The 24453-nt window shown below is 47.0% G+C and overlaps 2 protein-coding genes across 2 annotated transcripts; one reads left to right on the plus strand and one right to left on the minus strand.

The window, feature by feature from the left end:
• Positions 1–1609: 1609 nt before the first annotated feature.
• On the minus strand, positions 1610–12579 carry LOC311125084 (tyrosine-protein kinase ITK/TSK-like). Its single transcript, XM_084199160.1, has 17 exons — positions 12390–12579; positions 12037–12141; positions 11803–11884; positions 11440–11571; positions 10809–10846; positions 10553–10704; positions 8651–8716; positions 8474–8528; positions 7248–7327; positions 6467–6612; positions 5688–5762; positions 4661–4829; positions 4256–4472; positions 3862–3926; positions 3512–3630; positions 2651–2808; positions 1610–1778 (listed from the first exon to the last, which is right to left on the minus strand). The coding sequence occupies exons 1-17, from the start codon at positions 12525–12527 to the stop codon at positions 1713–1715; spliced, it is 1863 nt and encodes a 620-aa protein (XP_084055286.1). The 5' UTR covers positions 12528–12579; the 3' UTR covers positions 1610–1712.
• A 9281-nt stretch (positions 12580–21860) lies between these two features.
• LOC311125083 (mediator of RNA polymerase II transcription subunit 7-like) lies at positions 21861–23668 on the plus strand. Its single transcript, XM_084199159.1, has 2 exons — positions 21861–21966; positions 22520–23668. The coding sequence occupies exon 2, from the start codon at positions 22529–22531 to the stop codon at positions 23276–23278; it is 750 nt and encodes a 249-aa protein (XP_084055285.1). The 5' UTR covers positions 21861–21966; positions 22520–22528; the 3' UTR covers positions 23279–23668.
• Positions 23669–24453: the final 785 nt, after the last annotated feature.

Here is a 24453-nt window from a genome sequence, read left to right on the forward strand (position 1 = left end):
ACTCACTAACTGTAAGTCGCTCTGGATAAGAGCGTCTGCTAAATGACTAAAATGTAAATGTACAAATGTGACATTCTATCTACTGTATGGAGTTTTCTCTGTAGGTGACATTCTATCTACTGTATGGAGTTTTCTCTGTAGGTGACATTCTATCTACTGTATGGAGTTTTCACTGTAGGTGACATTCTACCTACTGTATGGAGTTTTCTCTGTAGGTGACATTCTATCTACTGTATGGAGTTTTCTCTGTAGGTGACATTCTATCTACTGTATGGAGTTTTCTCTGTAGGTGACATTCTATCTACTGTATGGAGTTTTCTCTGTAGGTGACATTCTATCTACTGTATGGAGTTTTCTCTGTAGGTGACATTCTATCTACTGTATGGAGTTTTCACTGTAGGTGACATTCTATCTACTGTATGGAGTTTTCACTGTAGGTGACATTCTACCTACTGTATGGAGTTTTCTCTGTAGGTGACATTCTATCTACTGTATATTTATATCTATCTATATGTCGATCTATCTCTATCTACCTATCTACATGTCTATCCATATTCCCACAGATATCCTATATGTAATTCTATGTATACTCTCTGCCTGGCAGGGTATTACTATGCCAGTACTGTACCCAGTCAGACCTCGTTGTCATAACAACCAGAGCAGGCATGTAGGGCTGTCTGGAACCACAGACTCAGAATAAGCTCATACTTTATCAGGGCTCAGTGTGTGTGTGTGTGTGTGTGTGTGTATGTGTGTGTGTGTACATTAAAACTACCTACAGTTATTGTACAGACAAGTTTACTATTATGAGTATTATGCATTGTGGTTATTTCATTTTAGTACTGCAGGAGCCTGGTATACAGAGATCCTAGTACATAGTACTGCAGGAGCCTGCTATACAGAGATCCTAGTACATAGTACTTCAGGAGCCTGCTATACAGAGATCCTAGTACATAGTACTGCAGGAGCCTGCTATACAGAGATCCTAGTACATAGTACTTCAGGAGCCTGCTATACAGAGATCCTAGTACATAGTACTTCAGGAGCCTGCTATACAGAGATCCTAGTACATAGTACTGCAGGAGCCTGCTATACAGAGATCCTAGTACATAGTACTGCAGGAGCCTGCTATACAGAGATCCTAGCACATAGTACTTTAGGAGCCTGCTATACAGAGATCCTAGTACATAGTACTTCAGGAGCCTGCTATACAGAGATCCTAGTACATAGTACTTTAGGAGCCTGCTATACAGAGATCCTAGTACATAGTACTGCAGGAGCCTGCTATACAGAGATCCTAGTACATAGTACTGCAGGAGCCTGCTATACAGAGATCCTAGTACATAGTACTGTAGGAGCCTGCTATACAGATATAGCATAGATATCTGTAGAGAGGTGATGGGAATAGCCTACATTATGACATAATGGGAGTTGCGTGTGTCCCCTGATGGACAGTCAGTCTTTGAGCGACAGACAGTGAAATCAAACAACAGCAAGCTTATGAAACACAATATTTTATAAAAAATATGGTTTGCTATTTAAAAAAAAAAGAAATATAAACTTGAAGGAAATTAATAAATAACATAAATACAGCTAGCAAAGTCTTTTCTGTATAGTATCTTCAGTTTTGTTGAGCAAATGATTCTTCCATGATTTACCCCAGATAGCTGGTTAGCAGACCAGTTTTGGATGAATAGCTTGTCCGTTCAGGCTCAGAGGTCTGAGAGCGAGGCCAGCTCGTGCAGCAGGAGAGCAAAGGATGGACGGTCCTCTGGTTTCTACATAGGAAGAGACAGATCAATCACAAGACATTATGCTTAAAACACATGCTACACTAAGAGCACAGGTGAACCAACCTACCAAGCTGAATCAGTAAGGTACAGGTAAGTAAGTCTGTCTACTGTAGCGTTTCCCAAACTTGGTCCTGGGAACCCCAAGGGGTGCACATTTCAAATAATTAAAAAATGAATCATTGAATCATTAAAATGATTCAAATAATCAACTCATCATCAAGCTTTGATTATTTGAATCAGCTGCATAGTTCTAGGGGCAAAAAACTAAATGTGCACCCTTGGGGTCCCAGGACTGAGTTTGGGAAACGCTGGTCTACTGTATCACACCCACACTACATCCACCCACATTACACCCACCCACACACACACTACAGCCACCCACATTACACCCACACACACTACACCCACCCACATTACACCCACCCACCCACACTACACCCACACATACACACCCACGCACATTACACCCACCCACCCACACTACACCCACCCACACACATCCACTCACACTACACCCACACACCCCCACTACACCCACCCACCCACACTACACCCACCCACACAAACACACACCCACACTACACACACCCACACTACACACACCCACACTACAAACACCCACACACACACACACACACCCACACTACACCCACCCACACTACACCCACCAACAACTACCCACCCACACTACACCCACCCACACACACACCCACCCACACACCCACCCACCCACCCACACACACACACACCCACCCACACTATACCCACCCACCCACACACACCCACCCACACTACACTAACAGTACAGGTGAGTCAGTAAGCTACAGATGTGAACCAGGTAGATCATTCCCACCCACCTCCTTCCAGCACCACTCCATGAGGAGGTGCACAGCCTCTGGGGCCTGTCTGGGTTTCAGTAGCCTCAGGCCTGCATTCAGGGCATCTACCACCTCACCATTAGACTGGTTCTCATAGGGCAGACGCCCCTCCGTATACACCTCCCACATAAACACACCTGGAGGAGAGGGGAGGAGAGGGGAGGGCAGGGCAGGAGCAGAGGAGAGGGGTGGAGAGGGGAGGGCAGGAGGAGAGGGGATGAGAGGGGAGGGCAGGAGCAGAGGAGAGGAGAGGGGAGGGCAGGAGGAGTGGGGAGGAGAGGGGAGGGCAGGAGGAATGGGGAGGAGAGGGGAGGGCCGGAGCAGAGGAGAGGAGAGGGGAGGAGAGGGGAGGGCAGGAGGAGAGGGGAGGAGAGGGGATGGCAGGAGCAGAGGAGAAGAGAGGGGAGGGCAGGAGCAGAGGGGAGGAGAGGGGAGGGCAGGAGGAGTGGGGGGGAGGGGAGGGCAGGAGGAGAGGGGGGGAGAGGGGAGGGCAGGAGCAGAGGAGAAGAGAGGGGAGGGCAGGAGGAGAGGGGATGAGAGGGGAGGGCAGGAGCAGAGGAGAGGAGATGGCAGGAGGAGTGGGGAGGAGAGGGGAGGGCAGGAGGAAAGGGGAGGAGAGGGGAGGGCAGGAGCAGAGGAGAGGAGAGGGGAGGAGAGGGGAGGGCAGGAGCAGAGGAGAAGAGAGGGGAGGGCAGGAGGAGAGGGGAGGAGAGGGGAGGGCAGGAGGAGAGGAGAGGATTCAACATTCATTCATCATACATCTAGTATACGGTTTCTAGGTTGAAGAAGCTCAGTGTCTGACAATGCACAACAGTCTCGGAGAGAAACGAATAAACCCACCAAAGGACCAGACGTCAGACTTGCTGCTGAACTTGCAGTACTTGATGACCTCAGGAGAAGACCACTTGATGGGGAACTTAGAGCCTTGAGAGCTGGTGTACTGGTCATCGAGAACAAACCTGAGAGGAGAGGAGACACACGGTTATCTGTGTGCATCTCTGCAGCTTCCATGTATAGATGCACAGTGACCCCTACCGAGAAGTCTGACCCTTTAATGCACAGGTGGTAGTTCCCCTGTTACCTCAGGGTGGGTCACTGGTTCAAGTCTTCACCCCGAATCACCATATATTCTGGCCTTTATTGAAAACACACAACCTCAATTGTCATAAACCTGTCTGTCACAAACTCACCTGGTCATGCCAAAATCAGACACCTTCACCACGTTGTTGTAGGAGACCAGACAGTTTCTGGCTGCCTGTGAGGGTTGGGTTCAAAACACACACTTATATATTTATATACTATACACTCCATTATCACTGAAAATACATCTAGGCCTTAACCAAGCTGAGATGTCTTACTGTTCCTTGATGCTATAGCCAGTGAGGTAAACCAACCCTTTCTAAGCTGTTCTGTGTTTTCCTTATATAAATTAATTTACATTTTCTCTGTAAAGTGTGTTGAGACTTCTGAAATGCACTTAAAATAAATTGTGACTAAACAAGCTCACACGCATGCAGGCAAGCATGTACGAACGCACACACACACGCACACAAACACATATGTTCAGGTCTTTGGGTGGGTTACCAGGTCTCTGTGGATGAAGTTGTTGCTCTCCAGGTATGCCATCCCTTCACTGACGTCCAGACACATCCCCAGTAGTGTGTCCTGGGACATACGCCCCCTCCTGGCTCGGAGGTAGTCTGACAGGCAGCCCTGCTCCATCAACTCAAAAACCAGACACATGGGAGAATGCTGGGTACACACACCATACAGCTGTACCAGCTTACAGTGGGACAGCATCCTGCAACACACACACACACACCACACACACGCGCTCTGATCAAAAGTAGTTCATTACATAGCATGTGACCAGGGTGTCATTTGAGACGCAGCCTTGCATTTCACGGCTAAAAACTAGTTAGAAATAGTCCACTATGGAGGGATTCGGGTATCTTCTAAGATGTTCCGTCCACTATGAAGTCCACTCACGTCATGACCCTGGCCTCCTCTTTGAATTCCTCCTCAGACATGGCTCCCTCCCTGACCATCTTCACAGCTACCCTGAGCTCCCTCCACCGCCCCTGGAGTACCAGGCCAAACTGACCGCTGCCCACTTCCTCACCCAGGGTCAGCTCTGCCGGGTCTAGCTCCCACTGACCTGAAGGGTGGGGTAGGGAGAGGGAGGGGGGGATGTGGGAGGGGGGATGGGGGAGGGGGGAGGGAGGGGGGAGGGAGAGGGAGGGGGGAGGGAGAGGGAGGGGGGAGGTGTGGGGGGAGGTGGGAGGGGGGAGGGAGAGGGAGGGGGGAGGGTGAAGGGAGAGGGAGGGAGGAGGGGGAGGGAGAGGGAGAGGGAGAGGGAGAGGGAGGGGGGAGGGGGGAGGGAGAGGAAGGGGGGAGGGGGAGAGGGGAGAGGGGAAGGGGAAGGGGAAGGGGAGGGGGGGAGAGAGGGGGGAGGGGGAGAGGGAGTGCAGAGGTAAAAATGACATACTAACACAATTATTGGAAAATACATTAAGCCTGAACACAACATGGTACACTGTGGTTGCCAGGTTTTCAGGGTGTGGTGGAGCTGCCTGCCTATTGGTAACACCTGGGGCTGCTACACCTGGCTACCTCAACACACAGGTATCTACCTTACATCACCACTATCATCCCAGTTCTAATGCTTTTAGAATAGCAAAACACATGCCAATTCACACTATCATGCATATGTTTTGTTTAAGCGTATCTTCACTACACAGTAACTTATCAATAACGTATAAGGATATCTTTATTACACAGTAACTTATCTATAACATATAAGCACCTGGTGTGTTATCTGAGTTGTGTTTGAGCTTTGTAATTCACGGTTAGGTAACTTCCATAGAGATAGTTAGAGAACTGCTGATAGACAGCCCTGCTGTTACAGACGCTAGCATAGCACAGATACCTATCTCTATGGTAACATCCATAATCAATAACCAAACAAAATGGCTGCTGGCTGCCTGGAGGCAGGAGCAGCAGGTCGACCTCTGACCTTCTGAGAGTTCCGCAGGGCTCTCAAAGCTCTCTCTACCCTGAGAGACGGGATGCCTCAGTCGCGTAATCAGACCTGCAGAGAACGCACACGCACGAATGCACGCACACCCCACACGGACACACACAGACACATGGACAACACACACACACACACACACAGGGTGAATGTCAGGATGAAACAACTAAACTAAATTTGCATATACCGGTAGTTAGATAATGTAGAGGATTTAGGCTATTCTGCCTCAACAATAGAACACATTAACTCTTATTTTACAGGCAGTTTCCTCTGTAGAATGTTGATGTAAGGAAACGATTGCACCCTATACTAAGGGAAGAACAGCTGGACAATAGAATGTATAGAACCATTTCACACAGAGGAGGCTGGTGGGAGGAGCTATAGGAGGACAGCCTCATTGTAATGGGTGGAATGGAATTAATGGAATGGTACCAAACACATCAAACACATGTAAACAACGAGTTTGACTCCGTTCCAGCCATTACAATGAGCCCGTCCTCCTACAGCTCCTCCCACCAGCCTCCTCTGATTTCACACTACATTAACACTCATCTCCCATCTTTCTCTCTACTGTGGGAGATCCACATGTACTGGTGGAACTTACATGACCCCTGAAGATGCCTAGGCTTTATCTCAATGGACTAACAAACACCGTTTTGTGGTGCACAGTCAACCTGGGTACAAATCCAAATAGGTCAAACTGGCCTGGCTGTAAACAGGTGTATTACGTAACTCTAGTGAGCTGGTGATAACGTCATTACCTGCAGCGTTGTGTTGGTGGTACTGGATGAGCTCAGGAATGGTGCTGAACAGGTATTTCTCTGCCAGGTAAAACTTGGACGTCTCTTCTGTCTCTGACTCTCTGATCTGGTAGTGCTTCACCCGCGGGTTCTTCTGTCCGTTGGACCTGAATGTGGTTCATCATCATGTAACTATGATATAGCAAAATCTTTAAAGGGGCAATATGCAGTTCAAACAATAACAAAGCAGTAAACCTGCCACTGTTTTGATAAAAAGCTGAGGGATGGGGCGGGAGATATGTAACCACTCTCAAATTCATAGACAGTGCTAGGGATGTCCAAATACCAATCGCAGATTGCCCCTTTAACTGACTGTAATTGAAGCTGAGTGACATGTCTGAAACAGGCAGTAGTTACCCTGGGGCTTTAGTGAAGACAGACACAGTGTAGACGCCTAACAGGCAGTAGTTATCCTGGGGCTTTAGTGAAGACAGACACAGTGTAGACGCCTAACAGGCAGTAGTTACCCTGGGGCTTTAGTGAAGACAGACACAGTGTAGACGCCTAACAGGCAGTAGTTACCCTGGGGCTTTAGTGAAGACAGACACAGTGTAGACGCCTAACAGGCAGTAGTTACCCTGGGGCTTTAGTGAAGACAGACACAGTGTAGACACCTAACAGGCAGTAGTTACCCTGGGGCTTTAGTGGAGAACGAGACAGTGTAGACACCTAACAGGCAGTAGTTACCCTGGAGCTTTAGTGAAGACAGACACATTGTAAACGCCTAACAGGCAGTAGTTACCCTGGGGCTTTAGTGAAGACAGACACAGTGTATGCGCCTGCATGCCTGGAGTCTCTCACCATAAAGGCTCCTTCTTTACCCTGCAAAAACAACATTTCATTTGAGCAGGATAAATCATAATCATCAGTAAAAATGCAGTATAATTCAAGACATCTGTTGAGTTCATTAGGTTGAATTTGTTGTATGTCATATCATAGTCACGTGGATGTTGTATTTTCAATCTCTATTTATGGGAATATTATAGGAATAAGGCTTGACATGATAACACAGTGAGACTCCCCCCAGGACGGGAGCTTGAAATGCACAACACCCATTCTACCCTCCAATTGTCAAACGACACAACCCTAACCCTACCCTCCCACCGTCACACTACACAACCCTAACCCTACCCTACCACCGTCACACTACACAACCCTAACCCTACCCTACCACCGTCACACTACACAACCCTAACCCTACCCTCCCACCGTCACACTACACAACCCTAACCCTACCCTACCACCGTCACACTACACAACCCTAACCCTACCCTACCACCGTCACACTACACAACCCTAACCCTACCCTCCCACCGTCACACTACACAACCCTAAATCTACCCTCCCACCGTCACACTACACAACCCTAACCCTACCCTCCCACCGTCACACTACACAACCCTAAATCTACCCTCCCACCTTCACACTACACAACCCTAAATCTACCCTCCCACCGTCACACTACACAACCCTAACCCTACCCTCCCATCGTCACACTACACAACCCTAACCCTACCCTCCCACCTTCACACTACACAACCCTAAATCTACCCTCCCACTGTCTCATTTGTCTGTAATACCGATTATGACACATTTACAACAGGAAATCCTGGACCTGAGCAAACTGCACCGCTGTTTCAAATGTCATCTTTCACTCTGTGTGTGTGTGTGTGTACATGCATCTTGCAAAATGCAGCTTTTGCATCCGTGCTGCTGGGGAAAGATCCAGGATTGTATTCAATCAAATACGGTAACCCAATTCTCAAACATGATCAATTAAAAAAAACATTATTTTTACAATTATAATTTTTTACGGATAACAAAAACATGCTTTCTCTCTAGTTTTGTCTGGTTTGAATTCTGATAACCTTGCTTCCCATTTTTGATTGAATCAGGCCCACAATGTCTGTCCTCTCGCATATGTAGTAGAGTTTAACGTCCAACTGAAGATGGTCGGCATTGTTGTACCTCTGTCATCAGCAGTTCCTCAGCTCTCCCTCTCGTTATATCTTTGTTGTACCATCTGGAAAACAAGAAGGGGAATTAGACCAATCAGATGTCTGTAATAAAAATAACAGGGTACAATTGTTATCTTGTACTATAAAAATAGTCATGAGAATTATGTTTGATATAAATCAGACTCACTCAAATCTGTTGAAGTTGTTGCAGGATTTTTCCGCTATATATATGCAAGGTACAAAACCTGAGTTTCTATTGAAGGAAAGGACAAAATGGGATGACTAATGTGTACAACTACACAGCCAATAATACATACAGTTGAAGTCGGTAGTTTACATACACTTAGGTTGGAGTCATTAAAACTCGTTTTTCAACCACTCCACAAATTTCGTGTTAGCAAACTATAGTTTTGGCAAGTTGGTTAGGACATCTACTTTGTGCATGACACAAGTAATTTTTCCAACAATTGTTTACAGACAGATTATTTCACTTATAATTCACTGTATCACAATTCCAGTGGGTCAGAAGTTTACATACACTAAATTGACTGTGCCTTTAAACAGCTTGGAAAATTCCAGAAAATTATGTCATGGCTTTAGAAGCTTCTGATAGGCTAATTGACATCATTTGAGTCAATTGGAGGTGTACCTGTGGATGTATTTTAAGGCCTACCTTCAAACTCAGTGCCTCTTTGATTGACATCATGGGAAAATCAAAAGAAATCAGCCAAGACCTCAGAAAAATAATTGTAGACCTCCACAAGTCTGGTTCATCGTTGGGAGCAATTTCCAAACGACTGAAGGTACCACGTTCATCTGTACAAACAATAGTACGCAAGTATAAACACCATGGGACCACGCAGCCGTCATACCGCTCAGGAAGGAGACGCGTTCTGTCTCCTAGAGATGAACCTCCTTTGGTGCGAAAAATGCAAATCAATCCCAGAACAACAGCAAAGGACCTTGTGAAGATACTGGAGGAAACAGGTACAAAAGTATCTATATCCACAATAAAACATTTTACATTTTAGTCATTTAGCAGACGCTCTTATCCAGAACGACTTACAGGAGCAATTAGGGATAAGTGCCTTGCTCAAGGGCACATCGACAGATTTTTCACCTAGTCGGCTCGGGGATTAGAACCAGCGACTTTTCGGTTACTGACACAATGCTCTTAACCACTAAGCTACCTGCCGCCTGAGTCCTATATCGACATAACCTGAAAGGCCACTCAGCAAGGAAGAAGCCACTGCTCCAAAACCATCATAAAAAAGCCAGACTTCGGTTTGCAACTACACATGGGGACAAAGATCGTACATTTTGGAGAAATGACAAAGCCCTGACCTCAATCCTATAGAAAATGTGTGGGCAGAACTGAAAAAGCGTGTGCGAGCAAGGAGCCCTACAAACCTGACTCAGTTACACCAGCTCTGTCAGGAGGAATGGACCAAAATTCACCCAATTTATTGTGGGAAGCTTGTGGAAGGCTACCTGAAACGTTTGACCCAAGTTAAACAATTTAAAGGCAATGCTACTAAATACTAATTGAGTGTATGTCAACTTCTGACCCACTGGGAATGTGCTGAAATAAATCATTATCTCTACTATTATTCTGACATTTCACATTCTTAAAATAAAGTGGTGATCCTAACTGACCTAAAACAGGGATTTTTTACTAGGATTAAATGTCAGGAATTGTGAAAAGCTGAGTTTAAATGTATTTGGCTAAGGTGTATGTAAACTTCGGACTTCAACTGTATTACAGATTGGCTCATAGAGTTGTCATAGGGTTGTCATAAGGTTGTCATATGACATAGGGTTGTCATAGGGTTGTCATAGGGTTGTCATATGACATAGAGTTGTCATAGGGTTGTCATAGGGTTGTCATATGACATAGAGTTGTCATAGGGTTGTCATAGGGTTGTCATAGGGTTGTCATATGACATAGAGTTGTCATAGTGTTGTCATAAGGTTGTCATATGACATAGGGTTGTCATGGGGTTGTCACAGAGTTGTCATAGGGTTTTCATAGGGTTGACATAGGGTTGTCATAGGGTTATAATAGGGTTGCCATGTCGTCTCTCCTTACCCTCTGTGGTCCTGTACGGTCCACCAGTCATGGTGGGAGCTGTCAGTCAGGATGTACTCCTGGTCTTTGTGAAGTGGCAGCTCTGTGTCTCCATTGGGGCTGTAGTTCTGTAGTGCTACCACCACCCTCTGGCCCGGGTCGGAGTGCCGCCGCTAAGGGAAACACTGATCATTAGCATGAATATGACTCAAAGCAACATACTGTACGTTTATAGGCACAGTGACGTATATAGAGACGACTTATCATGCATATTTACCTGTGGGTCCGGGGTTGGAGGGAGAGGCTTCTTGGAAGCTACAGAAGAGCATTTCCTGGTTAATTCTTAAAAGTCTAAGCCGTTGAGGGGGGGCGGGGGGATTCTAAGCTGACATATGGAATTGTTTTAAGGTCATACCATGGATAACTTAGCTATTTGATTTTGAATTTTAGGACTCCTTTAGGAATCAATGAAAATATGTTTAAATCATTTGATAAAATATAGAATTAGGCCTTTACTACTATAGCCCATAAAAATTCATTGAATAACACATTCATAAATGGCAAAAGAAAGACAGTCAAATAATAAATCATAAGGAATAAGGTTTTGAAGTGTCTGTCCTATACCTGGAGAAATAAGAAAGCTCAGGAAATATATATATATATATTTTTTTACACATATTTAACCCCTTATTTTTGTTGGCACAAAACTACCTCCATACATCCATTCATGTGTATGGGTTACGTTGAGACTCTCCCTTTTCAATTATTTTTCAAAGGGTTTATAAATTGTTTATTTGTAAGACATAATAATTTTTATTTTTATTTGTATTATAATTATAATTATGCATGATAATTATGCATATTATGCACATTGAGTGTGGGAAATGCACTCTTCAAATGAAATATACCTGTGCCGTATCCCATAGGGTCGTACTCCTGACACCCTGTAGCCATCTTCTCTGTCTGGTAACAGCACCTCCACTTCCCCTCCATCCAGAAGTTGGGGTGGTACTTCAGGACTAATGCATTACACTTGGTCTCTTCATTGCAAGAGAGAGAAATTAAATACAGCATAAGACATGGAGACTCAAATGTGACATAGAGCATATAATATATTGTTTATATACTACTCTTAATATTATGTTGATTTTGGAAACTTATGGTATATATATTATGGTATATATGAGCAAACTCAGCTCTGAGAGACTCTGTGTGGTATTTGTATTATGGGTCTGACGTTGAATGTTTTGTCTTCCATAACTGCTGCTCACCCTCCTTCAGAGCTCGGACCCATCTCTGACGACAGTCGTTGTCCGGGGCAAAGATGTACAGGTAACAGTTGTCGTGGACAACCTGTTGAGACATTTATGCATATCTGAAAAAACAGTATCATGGCTTATAAATGAAAGTCATTGTAAAGTGTTCCCAATGGTGAGTAATTAGCATTCCTCCATTAGAAAGAAGCAGTAGAAGAGTTTAAGTTGAGTTGTCTTACGTGGACTTACCTGGAATGGGTACTTGTTGCTGCAGGGGATTGGGACGTCACTGCACACTATCTCCACACACTTGATCCTGGAGAGCTCAATGCAGCCTTTCTGGCTGGGCTTTTTCTGAAGATGAATACAGCTTTCTATCAACATCTTCATAACCTTCTATTTTCACATCAAACAATACAACCCCCATACAGTAACTGTCAAATGCTGTAAAAGCAAGATTTCTTAATAACTCAACATATGATTTTCAAAATGAGACTGCTGATGTGTAAAGTGTAAATGAATTTCAACATAAAATGTAATTCTTGCCAGAAATTGCTAAACAAACAAACCCCACACAATGTAACAATACAAATTGTACATACCCCAGGGCGCTGTTCAGAATAGGTCAGGTCCTGTGTGTCCAAGACAAAGAACCTTTCCTTGTAATTACAGGGCGACGTCCTTCGCTTTTGTTGAGATTTCTTGATGAGAGTCCCCTTCAAGATTACCCTGGGGAGCATAGTGAACACAGACACCTGGCTAACATTGAGAGACAGAGAGAGAGAGAGAGACAGAGAGGTGGGCTGTAGAGTTAGACTGAACACCTATAGAGGAGTGGAGAGAAGAAATAGAGTGATGGGAGTTAGTGTCATGTGAGTTTCCGGTGTAGATCCAGTAGGTAAACCACATCCTTGAGCACGGCTGATAGAGAGAGAACAACACTCACACACTCTGAGATACTCACACACAGACTAAGATGCACACACACACACACGTCAAAACATCACAGGTTGCATGGGTGCACAGAACCACAGGAACTGAGCAGCTCTCTCCCCAGAAATCAGGCTAAACGCACACTTAAAACACATTTGTAGTTCAACAAATGCTATTATGCAGATAACTGCCAAAATAATGGAAACACCTGAGTAACTGAGGGATACAAAGTATATTGAAAGCAGGTGCTTCCACACAGGTGTGGTTCCTGAGTTAATTAAGCAATTCATATTCCATCATGCATGTACAGTTGAAGTCGGAAGTTTACATACACTTAGGTTGGAGTCATTAAAACTCGTTTTTCAACCACTCCACAAATTTCGTGTTAACAAACTATAGTTTTGGCAAGTTGGTTAGGACATCTACTTTGTGCATGACACAAGTAATTTTTCCAACAATTGTTTACAGACAGATTATCTCACTTATATTTCACTGTATAACAATTCCAGTGGGTCAGAAGTTTACATACACTAAGTTGACTGTGCCTTTAAACAGCTTGGAAAATTCCAGAAAATGATGTCATGGCTTTAGAAGCTTCTGATAGGCTAATTGACATCATTTGAGTCAATTGGAGGTGTACCTGTGGATGTATTTCAAGGCCTACCTTCAAACTCAGTGCCTCTTTGCTTGACATCATGGGAAAATCAAAAGAAGTCAGCGAAGTCATTGTAGACCTCCACAATTCTGGTTCATCCTTGGGAGCAATTTCCAAACACCTGAAGGTACCACGTTCATCTGTACAAACAATAGTACGCAAGTATAAACACCATGGGACCACGCAGCCATCATACCGTACAGGAAGGAGACGCGTTCTGTCTCCTAGAGATGAACGTAATTTGGTGCGAAAAGTGCAAATCAATCCCAGAACAACAGCAAAGGACCTTGTGAAGATGCTGGAGGAAACAGGTACAAAAGTATCTATATCCACAGTAAAACGAGTCCTATATCGACATAACCTGAAAGGCCGCTCAGCAAGGAAGAAGCCACTGCTCCAAAACCGTCATAAAAAAGCCAGACTTCGGTTTGCAACTGCACATGGGGACAAAGATCGTACTTTTAGGAGAAATGTCCTCTGGTCTGATAAAACAAAAATAGAACTGTTTGGCCATAATGACCATCGTTATGTTTGGAGGAAAAAGGGGGTTGCTTGCAAGCCGAAGAACACCATCCCAACCGTGAAGAACGGGGGGTGCTTTGCTGCAGGAGGGACTGGTGCACTTCACAAAATAGATGGCATCATGAGGAAGGAAAATTATGTGGATATATTGAAGCAACATCTCAAGACATCAGTCAGGAAGTTAAAGCTTGGTCGCAAATGGGTCTTCCAAATGGACAATGACCCCAAGCATACTTCCAAAGTTGTGGCAAAATGGCTTAAGGACAACAAAGTCAAGGTATTGGAGTGGCCATCACAAAGCCCTGACCTCAATCCTATAGAAAATGTGTGGGCAGAACTGAAAAAGCGTGTGCGAGCAAGGAGGCCTACAAACCTGACTCAGTTACACCAGCTATGTCAGGAGGAATGGGCCAAAATTCACCCAACTTATTGTGGGAAGCTTGTGGAAGGCTACCCGAAACGTTTGACCCAAGTTAAACAATTTAAAGACGATGCTTCCAAATACTTATTGAGTGTATGTAAACTTCAGACCCACTGGGAATGTGATGAAAGAAATAAAAGCTGAAATAAATCATTCTCTCTACTATTATTCTGACATTTCACATTCTTAAAATAAAGTGGTGATCCTAACTGACCTAAGACAGGGATTTTTTACTAGGATTAAATGTCAGGAATTGTGAAAAACTGAGTTTAAATGTATTTGGCTAAGGTGTATGTAAACTTCCAACTTCAACTGTATAGAAATGTGCCCTCAGGCCATGCCCCCATAGGATGACAATGACCTCATCCACAGGGCTTGAGTGGTCACTGAATGGTTTGATGAGCATGAAAACTATGTAAACCATATGCCATGGCCGTCTGTCACCAGATCTCAACCCAATTTAACACTTATGGGAGATTCTGGAGTGGCGCCTGAGATAGCGTTTTCCACCACCATCAACAAAACACCAAATTATGGAATTTCTCGTAGAAGAATGGTGTTGCATCCCTCCAATAAAAATCCAGACACTTGTAGAATCTACACCAAGGTGCATTGAAGCTGTTCTGGCTCGTGGTGGCCCAACACCCTATTAATGTCACGGTTTCGGCCGAGGCTGCTCCTCTTCCTTGTTCGGGCGGACTTCGGCGGTCGTCGTCTCCGGAGTACTAGCTGCCACCGTTCGATGTGTTTTGTTCTTTTGGTTTTGTCTGTGCATAACACCTGTCCCTTATTTGTGTCTTGATTATTCTCCTTATTTAGTTGGTTTGTTTGGGGCAGGTGTTATGCGTGATTGTTGTTGTCAGCCTGTCTCATCGAGTTTGTTCTCTCGTTGTGTTATTCCGAGAGCTCGCACTGTGTGCGCTTTTCCTTATTTTCTCGCACTGTGTATTTTTCGTGCGTAATTGTTCGCGCCACCCGGTTGGGTTGGCGACGTATACTGTTGTTTGGACTAGTAAAGTTCTGTTGACGTCCTCCTGGTTTCCTGCGCCTGATTCCTATCATCCACCTACACCACTCTGACAGAATCACGCATCATCATGGAATCAGCAGGAGCGACCGCGCCGACCGCCGATCTGGACGAACGGCTTCGTGGTCAGGAGGACCGTATGAACCAGGTGTGTCACGCCCTGGATAGGGTGATGACCACCCTACACCGATGGGAGACCAGCGGGGTGCCCACACCTCCAACCACCGACCCAGCTCCAGCGGTCAGCCCTCCGGGTACATCTCCGGAACCCAGTGGGATTCGGCTCTCGCTCCCGAGGGCGTACGACGGCTCCACCGCCGGGTGTCAAGGGTTCCTGCTGCAGGTGGAGCTCTACCTCGCCACCGTCCACCCGGCGCCCTCGGGACACGAGAGCGTCTCAGCCCTCATCTCCTGTCTCACCGGCAAGGCGTTGGAGTGGGCCAACGCCGAGTGGAGGAGAATGGACGCCGCAACCACGAACTATGCGGAGTTCTCCCGCCGCTTCCGTGCTGTATTCGACCATCCACCAGAGGGGAAGGCGGCGGGGGAGCGTCTGTTCTACCTCCGACAGGGGATGAGGAGCGCACAGGACTTTGCCTTGGAGTTCCGGACCCTAGCGGCTGACGCAGGGTGGAATGAGCGGGCCCATATCGACCATTTCCGCTGCAGCCTCCGGGAGGACGTCCAGCGAGAGTTGGCGTGCAGGGACACGTCGTTGACGTTCGACCAGCTGGTCGACATGGCCATCCGGCTGGATACCCTGCTCGCCACCCGTGGGCGTCCCGGAGGGGGGGGTCTGCCCATTCCACTCTCCAGCACCTCTGAGCCTAGCCCTATGGAGCTCGGAGGTGCTGGCGCTAGGGAACGTAGGAGGAGGAGCCCGAGGGGGCCTGGTCCTTGCACCAACTGTGGTCGTGGAGGGCACACTGCGGCTAGGTGCTGGGGCGGGTCCTCCAGGGGAGGAGATGGCAGGTCTAGCATTGGGGGGTCCCCCCAGGTGAGTAGGCGCCCTGCTTACCCAGAGCTTTCTGTCGCGCACCTAACCTTGCCTGTTTGTTTCCCACAGGTTGCACCTCGTTCCCAGCATAAGGCGCTGGTAGATTCAGGCGCAGCTGGGAATTTTATAGATCGCCAGTTCTGTTTAGAGTTAGGGATTCCCCTCCTTCCTGTTGATAAGCCTTTCCCCGTCCATGCCCTAGATAGCCGTCCGTTAGGGTCTGGGTTGATTAGGGAGGTCACAGCACCACTTCAGATGATGGCGCAGGAGGGTCATGAGGAGAGTATTCAGCTTTATCTGATTGACTCTCCTGCGTATCCGGTGGTGCTGGGTCTTCCCTGGTTGATGACTCATGACCCTATTATTGGGTGGCGAGAGAAAGCTCTTAAAGGGTGGTCTGCTCAATGTGAGGGGCGGTGTCTGGGTGTTTCCATAGGGGCGACCTCGGTGGAGAGTCCGAATCTAATGCCAGCACTGCAGATTCCCCCCGAGTATGAGGATTTGGCACTGGCGTTCAGTAAGACTAGGGTTGCGCAGCTGCCGCCTCATAGACGGGGGGATTGTGCGATAGATCTCCAGTCAGGCGCAGCTCTCCCGCGGAGCCATGTGTATCCCTTGTCTCAAGAGGAGAAAAAATCGATGGAGACGTACATCTCTGAGTCTCTTAGACAGGGGTACATACGGCCCTCCGTTTCACCCGTTTCCTCAAGTTTCTTTTTTGTGAAGAAGAAGGATGGAGGTCTGCGGCCGTGTATTGATTACCGCGGTCTCAATCAGATCACAGTGAAGTACAGCTATCCACTTCCTCTGATTGCGACTATGACGGAGTCACTGCACGGCGCGCGGTTCTTTACAAAATTGGATCTTAGGAGCGCATATAACTTGGTGCGCATCCGTAAGGGCGATGAATGGAAGACAGCGTTTAGCACGACTTCAGGGCACTACGAGTATCTAGTCATGCCATATGGGTTGATGAATGCTCCCTCAGTCTTCCAATCCTTCGTTGATGAGATTTTCCGGGACATGCAGGGACAGGGAGTGGTTGTGTACATCGACGACATTCTGGTGTATAGTCCTACCCGTGCTGAGCATGTAGCCCTGGTGCGCCGAGTATTGCGGAGGCTGTTGGAGCATGACCTATATGTCAAGGCAGAGAAATGTCTGTTTTTTCAGAAGTCGGTCTCCTTTCTGGGTTACCAGTTATCTGCGTCAGGGGTGAAGATGGAGGTAGACCGGGTGTCAGCTGTGCGTAATTGGCAAACCCCAACCACTGTGAAGGAGGTGCAACGGTTCTTGGGTTTTGCGAATTACTACCGGAGGTTTATCCGGGGTTTTGGACAGGTGGCAGCTCCCATAACGTCTCTGTTAAAGGGGGGTCCGGTGCGCTTGCGGTGGTCAGCTGAGGCGGACAGGGCATTTGGGAGACTGAAGGACCTGTTTACCTCGGCGCCGGTGTTGGCGCATCCGGATCCCTCTTTACCGTTCCAAGTAGAGGTGGACGCGTCAGAGGCCGGAATAGGGGCCGTTCTTTCCCAGCGTTCTGGTACTCCACCTAAACTCCGTCCCTGTGCGTTCTACTCTAAGAAGCTCAGTCCGGCGGAGCGGAATTATGACGTAGGGGACAGGGAGCTGTTAGCCGTGGTACAGGCCCTAAAGGTGTGGCGGCATTGGCTCGAGGGGGCTCAACACCCTTTCCTCATTCAAACTGACCATCGTAACCTGGAGTACATCCGGGCAGCTAGGAGACTGAATCCTCGCCAGGCTCGTTGGACTATGTTCCTGGCCCGGTTTGTGTTTAAGATCACATACATCCCTGGGTCCCAGAACGGGAAGGCAGATGCTCTGTCCCGGCGGTATGACGCGGAGGAGAGGTCAGTTGAGTTCACGCCCATACTACCGGAGTCTTGTCTGGTTGCTCCGGTGGTGTGGGAGGTTGATGGTGAGATCGAGCGGGCGTTACGCACCGACCCGAGTCCTCCTCAGTGTCCTGTGGGTCGGACGTACGTTCCGCTCGAGATACGCGATCGCCTGATTTGTTGGGCTCACACGTCTCCCTCCTCTGGTCATCCGGGTATCGGCCGGACAGTGCACTGCCTTAGCACGAAGTACTGGTGGCCAACGTTAGCTAGGGATGTGAGGATTTATGTTTCCTCCTGTTCGGTGTGTGCCCAGTGTAAGGCGCCCAGACATTTGCCCAGGGGTAAGTTACAACCCCTGCCTATTCCACAACGACCCTGGTCCCACCTCTCGGTGGATTTTGTTACCGACCTTCCCCCCTCACAGGGAAACACTACCATCCTGGTCGTGGTGGATAGGTTCTCGAAGGCCTGTCGTCTCCTTCCCATGCCGGGTCTACCCACTGCCCTGCAGACCGCGGAGGCTCTGTTCACCCATGTCTTCCGGCATTACGGGGTACCCGAGGATATAGTGTCTGACCGAGGCCCCCAGTTCACCTCGAGAGTGTGGAGGGCATTTATGGAACGGTTGGGGGTGTCGGTAAGCCTTACCTCGGGTTACCACCCGGAAAGTAATGGGCAGGTTGAACGTGTCAACCAGGATGTGGGTAGGTTTCTGAGGTCATACTGTCAGGGCCGGCCGGAGGAGTGGGCGAGATATGTGCCCTGGGCGGAGATGGCGCAGAACTCTCTTCGCCACTCCTCCACCCAACTAACCCCGTTTCAGTGTGTGTTGGGGTACCAGCCGGTGCTGGCACCATGGCATGAGAGCCAGATCGAGGCCCCCGCTGTGGATGAGTGGGTAAGGCGCTCGGAGGAGACGTGGGACGCTGCACACGTCCATCTGCAGCGTGCCATACGTCGACAGAAGACGAGCGCCGACCTACACCGCAGTGAGGGGCCAGTGTACGCACCTGGAGATCGAGTCTGGCTCTCAACCAGAAACCTGCCCCTCCGCCTGCCCTGCCGGAAGCTGGGTCGGCGGTTTGTGGGGCCGTTTAAAGTCCTGAGGAGATTGAACGAGGTGAGTTATAGGTTAGAACTACCTGTTGACTACAAAAATATTAACCCCTCGTTCCATGTGTCTCTCCTCAGGCCGGTGGTAGCTGGTCCACTCCAGGACTTTGAGATTGAGGAGACTCCTCCGCCCCCGTTGGACATCGAGGGGGCTCCGGCGTACACCGTGAGGTCCATTCTGGATTCTAGACGCCGGATGGGGGGTCTTCAATATCTCGTGGAGTGGGAGGGGTACGGTCCGGAGGAGCGGTGCTGGGTGCCAAGGAGGGACGTGCTAGACCAGTCCCTACTGACCGATTTCCATCGGGGTCATCCTGCGCGCCCTGCTCCGCGTCGTCCGGGTCGTCCTCGAGCTCCGGGTCGGCGCACGGCTGGAGCCGCGCGTCAAGGGGGGGGTACTGTCACGGTTTCGGCCGAGGCTGCTCCTCTTCCTTGTTCGGGCGGACTTCGGCGGTCGTCGTCTCCGGAGTACTAGCTGCCACCGTTCGATGTGTTTTGTTCTTTTGGTTTTGTCTGTGCATAACACCTGTCCCTTATTTGTGTCTTGATTATTCTCCTTATTTAGTTGGTTTGTTTGGGGCAGGTGTTATGCGTGATTGTTGTTGTCAGCCTGTCTCATCGAGTTTGTTCTCTCGTTGTGTTATTCCGAGAGCTCGCACTGTGTGCGCTTTTCCTTATTTTCTCGCACTGTGTATTTTTCGTGCGTAATTGTTCGCGCCACCCGGTTGGGTTGGCGACGTATACTGTTGTTTGGACTAGTAAAGTTCTGTTGACGTCCTCCTGGTTTCCTGCGCCTGATTCCTATCATCCACCTACACCACTCTGACAATTAAGACACTTTATGTTGGTGTTTTCTTTATTTTGGCAGTTACCTGCATATACAAACAATATACATGTAACTGCCAAAATAAAGGAAATGCCCTATTAAAGGCCCAGTGAAGTTTAAAAAAAAAGATTTTCCTGTGCTTTATATATATTTCCATACTATGGGGTTGGAATAATACTGTGAAATTGTGAAAAGTATGATAATGCCCTTTTAGTGTAAGAGCTGTTTGAAGAGACCGCCTGAAATTTCAGACTGTTTAGGTGGGATGGAGTTTTGGGATGGAGTTTTAAATGAGTTAATAGACCATTAAGAAAGAGAGTACCAAACCTCTGCCATTAACAGCTAGTTTCCTCCTCCTCACTCAGACCAATGTCACTTATAATCTCCACCCGGCACAGCCAGAAGAGGACTGGCCACCCCTCATAGCCTGGTTCCTCTCTAGGTTTCTTCCTAGGTTTTCGCCTTTCTAGGGAGTTTTTCCTAGCCACCGTGCTTCTACACCTGCATTACTAGCTGTTTGGGGTTTTAGGCTGGGTTTCTGTACAGCACTTCGAGATATTAGCTGATGTAAGAAGGGCTATATAAAATAAAATTGATTGATTGATTGATTGACCACTCCCAGACAGACCTAGCAAAATTATTGCTTGAGAAATTGAGAAGCATTTGTTTATTTTATTTTATTACAATTTTTAATGAAAACAATCCCAGTAAGGTACTTAAAGATATTCTCTGGTACTTTTGTATACTCTTTAGCCAGTAGTTCTGCAAGTAGCACTCACAAGCCAAAAGTGGTCCAGGGAAATGTGCAGTTTTGTGCACCAAGCCATTGCTCTCTCTCTTGCTCTGCTGTGTGTGCATGATGTGCCTCTTGCTAGCTGTCACTCATATCGCGAGGGGCTGAAGCTCATTGGATGAACTAGAATTGCTAGGGGGCTGGCCCACGTGGGGGAAAATTTAGGGAAAATGGCTCACCACAGCTTCCAGAAAAACAGTTGCTTTCAAACTAGGGATTTCGTGGCTAATTGAGGTAAGACAGTAATTCTGCTCATAGTTTATGCATGTATGAATTACACATTGACACATCCAGCTCAAAGCAGGAGGTTTAAAAAATACTTAGTAGTTGCCAAAGTTACTGGGGCATGTCTTTAATTGTTAACCAGAAATTACTTGATATTTAAGCAATAAGGCACAAGGGGGTGTGGTATATGGCCAATATACCACTGGCTAAGGGCTGTTCATATACACAACGCAAACCCCGGAGGTGGCTTATTGCTATTATAAACTGGTTATCAACGTAATTAGAGCAGTAAAAATAAATGTTTTTTGTCATAAGGTCTGCTGTACCAAGGCTGTCAGCCAATCAGCATTCAGGGCTCGAACCACCCAGTTTATAATGAGCTATAAACAGCTACATTGGACATTTAAGACACTTTATGTTGGTGTTTCCTTTATTATGTCAGTTACCTGTATGTTGACCATTACAATGAGACGTTCATTTATGTCAGATTCAACATCGCACTTTTGACCTCTTACGCCACTCTGTTACAAAACGTTACACTGTACAAATTTGCTGTTTGAAAAATCTAAATAATTGCCACCATACATCAAATGAAGCGGCACAGTCTGCGATAACCAATCAAATCGCGCATTACTGTCGCGAAGCTGACCAATCCGCACCGCCAACAAATCATGTCAAGCAACATTCCAACCAATGGGATGGGATGACAGGGGCAGACGTAGCGCATACAAATGTCTTGTGAAAAGCAATAATTGTGGTGGTGAATTCAGTCTATAGTAAACACAGTACTTGAGGACTCCATAGAAAGGTATGTTTAAGCTTTTGTTGCCTTTGTCTCATTCCTTGTCGTGAAATGACTTCCAAGTCTGCCAAGCTCTCATGTTTGCTATCTAACGTCGGGCTGTTAGCTAGCTAACGTTAGCTCGCTAGAGACCGAATCAACTGAAAAGATAAAACGTCGTCATTGAGTATAGCTAGCTAGATTGTTAGCTTATGCTTCTAACTAGCGCATTAGTGCCACTTGCCCAGAAGGTTCGTTTTAGACAACGTAGCTAGCTGTGCTCCGCCCTACGTACTGTAACGTTACAAAGTTAGCTACGCTAGCAAGCTAGATGTTGCCCCTCTTGGCGCATGCGCGGCTACTAGGTAGGGCTCTCACATGGCTAGCAACTATTACCACAGATTAATAGGGGAAACGCTATGAATTATCCTAGTTATAAGTATATTTGATTATACCGTCTATATAGAGAGGTGAGCCATCCTCTTTGTTAATCAGCAGGATAATAACATCAGTTAAAGTAGGATGATGAAGTAATGTGGTAGGCTATAATACATCTGTAATCTAATTTTCCTCTATCCAGGCCTCTACCATGGGTGAACCACAGCAAGTGAGTGCCCTGCCTCCCCCTCCCATGCAGTACATCAAGGAGTACACGGACGAGAACATCCGCAAGGGGCTCGCCCCCAAACCCCCTCCTCCCATCCGAGACACCTACATGATGTTCGGCAACCAGTTCCAGTGTGACGACCTGATCATCAGACCGCTGGAGAGCCAGGGCATCGAGCGGCTCCACCCCATGCAGTTCCACCACAAACGGGAGCTCAAGAAGCTCAACATGTCCATCCTGGTGAATTTCTTGGATCTCCTGGACATCTTGATCAAGAGCCCTGGCAGTATAAAGAGAGAGGAGAAGCTGGAGGACCTGAAGCTGTTGTTTGTCCATATGCACCATCTGATCAATGAGTACCGTCCGCACCAGGCCAGAGAGACCCTGAGGGTGATGATGGAAGTGCAGAAGAGACAGCGCCTAGAGACGGCAGAGAGGTTCCAGAAACATCTGGAGAGGGTGGTAGAGATGATCCAGGGGTGCCTGGCCTCCCTGCCCCACGACCTGCCCCAGACTGAGGGCTCGAGTGGGGCAGGGGATGGGGCGAGGGGTGGTGGGGCGTTGGGGTTGGCCGCCAGGCTAAAGACTGAACCCATGGACGTGGAGGAGTCTGGGGCTAGCTGTATGGCTGTTGGGCCACAACAGGACAAAAGCACGGGTGGTGCTGCTAAGAAAGACAGAGTATGGGACAAGGATGCAGCCATGTGTAGTATTATCGATGAGATTGCCTGAGTTTTGTATTTAGAGCTGGGGTCTCTACAGCAGGGTGCAATGATGAAGAACGTTCAGATAGAAATGTGTTCTGTAGAACAATGATTGTCTGTTGGTCTCGGTTGAATTGTTTTGTATGCTTAATGTAGTTATGATCACATACGCTGTCTGCAGTTTTATAGTATTTTTCTTAAGTCAAAGCTTTACTGAAACGATGTGTCATGGACTATGAAGACACACCTTCCTTGAGTTGAGACATTTGGGATATCATTGGGGTTTGAATGCTGCTAAATTCATAATTTCATAAATAAGTTTTAATAAAGCAATTTCCAAGTCCTGTAACATAATTAATATAAATTTTCACTATCATGGTTTGGATTGACTGTTGAATTAAATAAATAATTAGGCCTACCACCCTTTTCTGTTTTTAATCTAAGAATGGTTCTGTTATGCCACTGGTGGATTCTGCTGATTTCTTTCAGGTTGTCTTAAAACTGGGTCCTGGCTAGAAACCACTGTTTTCTACTTTTCATATTGTATTTCTTACCTTGTGAGTCCCTGTGTAAACAAACAAAATATATATATTTTTAGGAGCTAAACCACACTATACAATGTAGTCCAAGAATGCTCAAGAGATCTTGCTCGTCCTATGGTCAAACCTGAACCCTGTTCACACGTCATAAGCTAATGTGATTGAATGTCTTTTTTAGAGAGGGAGGGGGGCAGGTCCGTGAAGCTTTGTGTGTAGCAGCTTGCTGTGTAAGCTAATATACTTCTAGCAATCTGAGCTAATGTCCCAGTCAGAGACACGCCCTACGCTGCCTCAGTCTGTCACTGTTTGGCTGGGGAGGTCAGTGTGTAGTTACATACAGACACACTCTAGGGGGGAAGTTTCCTCTAGCCTAGTAAAAAGCATGAGCTGGCACACACCCAAAACATTTAGTAGAGGTGCTGACTAATGCAGAGTAAACTGTAGAAAAAATGAGTTAAACACTCTGTAAGTGCGCCCCACAATTTCATGGGTAAATCACCAACTTTTAGACAATTTCCTGTACCCTGAAGAAGGCACTGTTGCTGAAACTTTGGTGATTTACCCATTAAATTGTTGGGAGCAGTTACATAGTGTGCAACTCTTTTATTAAGTTTCCCCTAGCAACAGATGTATCAGTTTCCCTAACCTTAACCATTAGTGGGGG

Source organism: Coregonus lavaretus, assembly GCF_964263955.1.
Source record: "Coregonus lavaretus genome assembly, contig: HAP1_SCAFFOLD_1418, whole genome shotgun sequence".
NCBI classification, from domain to species: Eukaryota; Metazoa; Chordata; class Actinopteri; order Salmoniformes; family Salmonidae; genus Coregonus; species Coregonus lavaretus.

Bases quoted from the DNA above. Each gene is read 5' to 3' on its own strand.
- LOC311125084 (XM_084199160.1), bottom strand. From the start codon at position 12,527: ATGCTCCCCAGGGTAATCTTGAAGGGGACTCTCATCAAGAAATCTCAA. The intron at 10,705-10,808 runs GTAAATATGCAT...TGTTTCCCTTAG, and splicing joins CTCCAACCCCGGACCCACAG to CGGCGGCACTCCGACCCGGG. The intron at 6,613-7,247 runs GTAACTACTGCC...AACCACATTCAG, and splicing joins GTCTTCACTAAAGCCCCAGG to GTCCAACGGACAGAAGAACC.
- LOC311125083 (XM_084199159.1), top strand. From the start codon at position 22,529: ATGGGTGAACCACAGCAAGTGAGTGCCCTGCCTCCCCCTCCCATGCAG.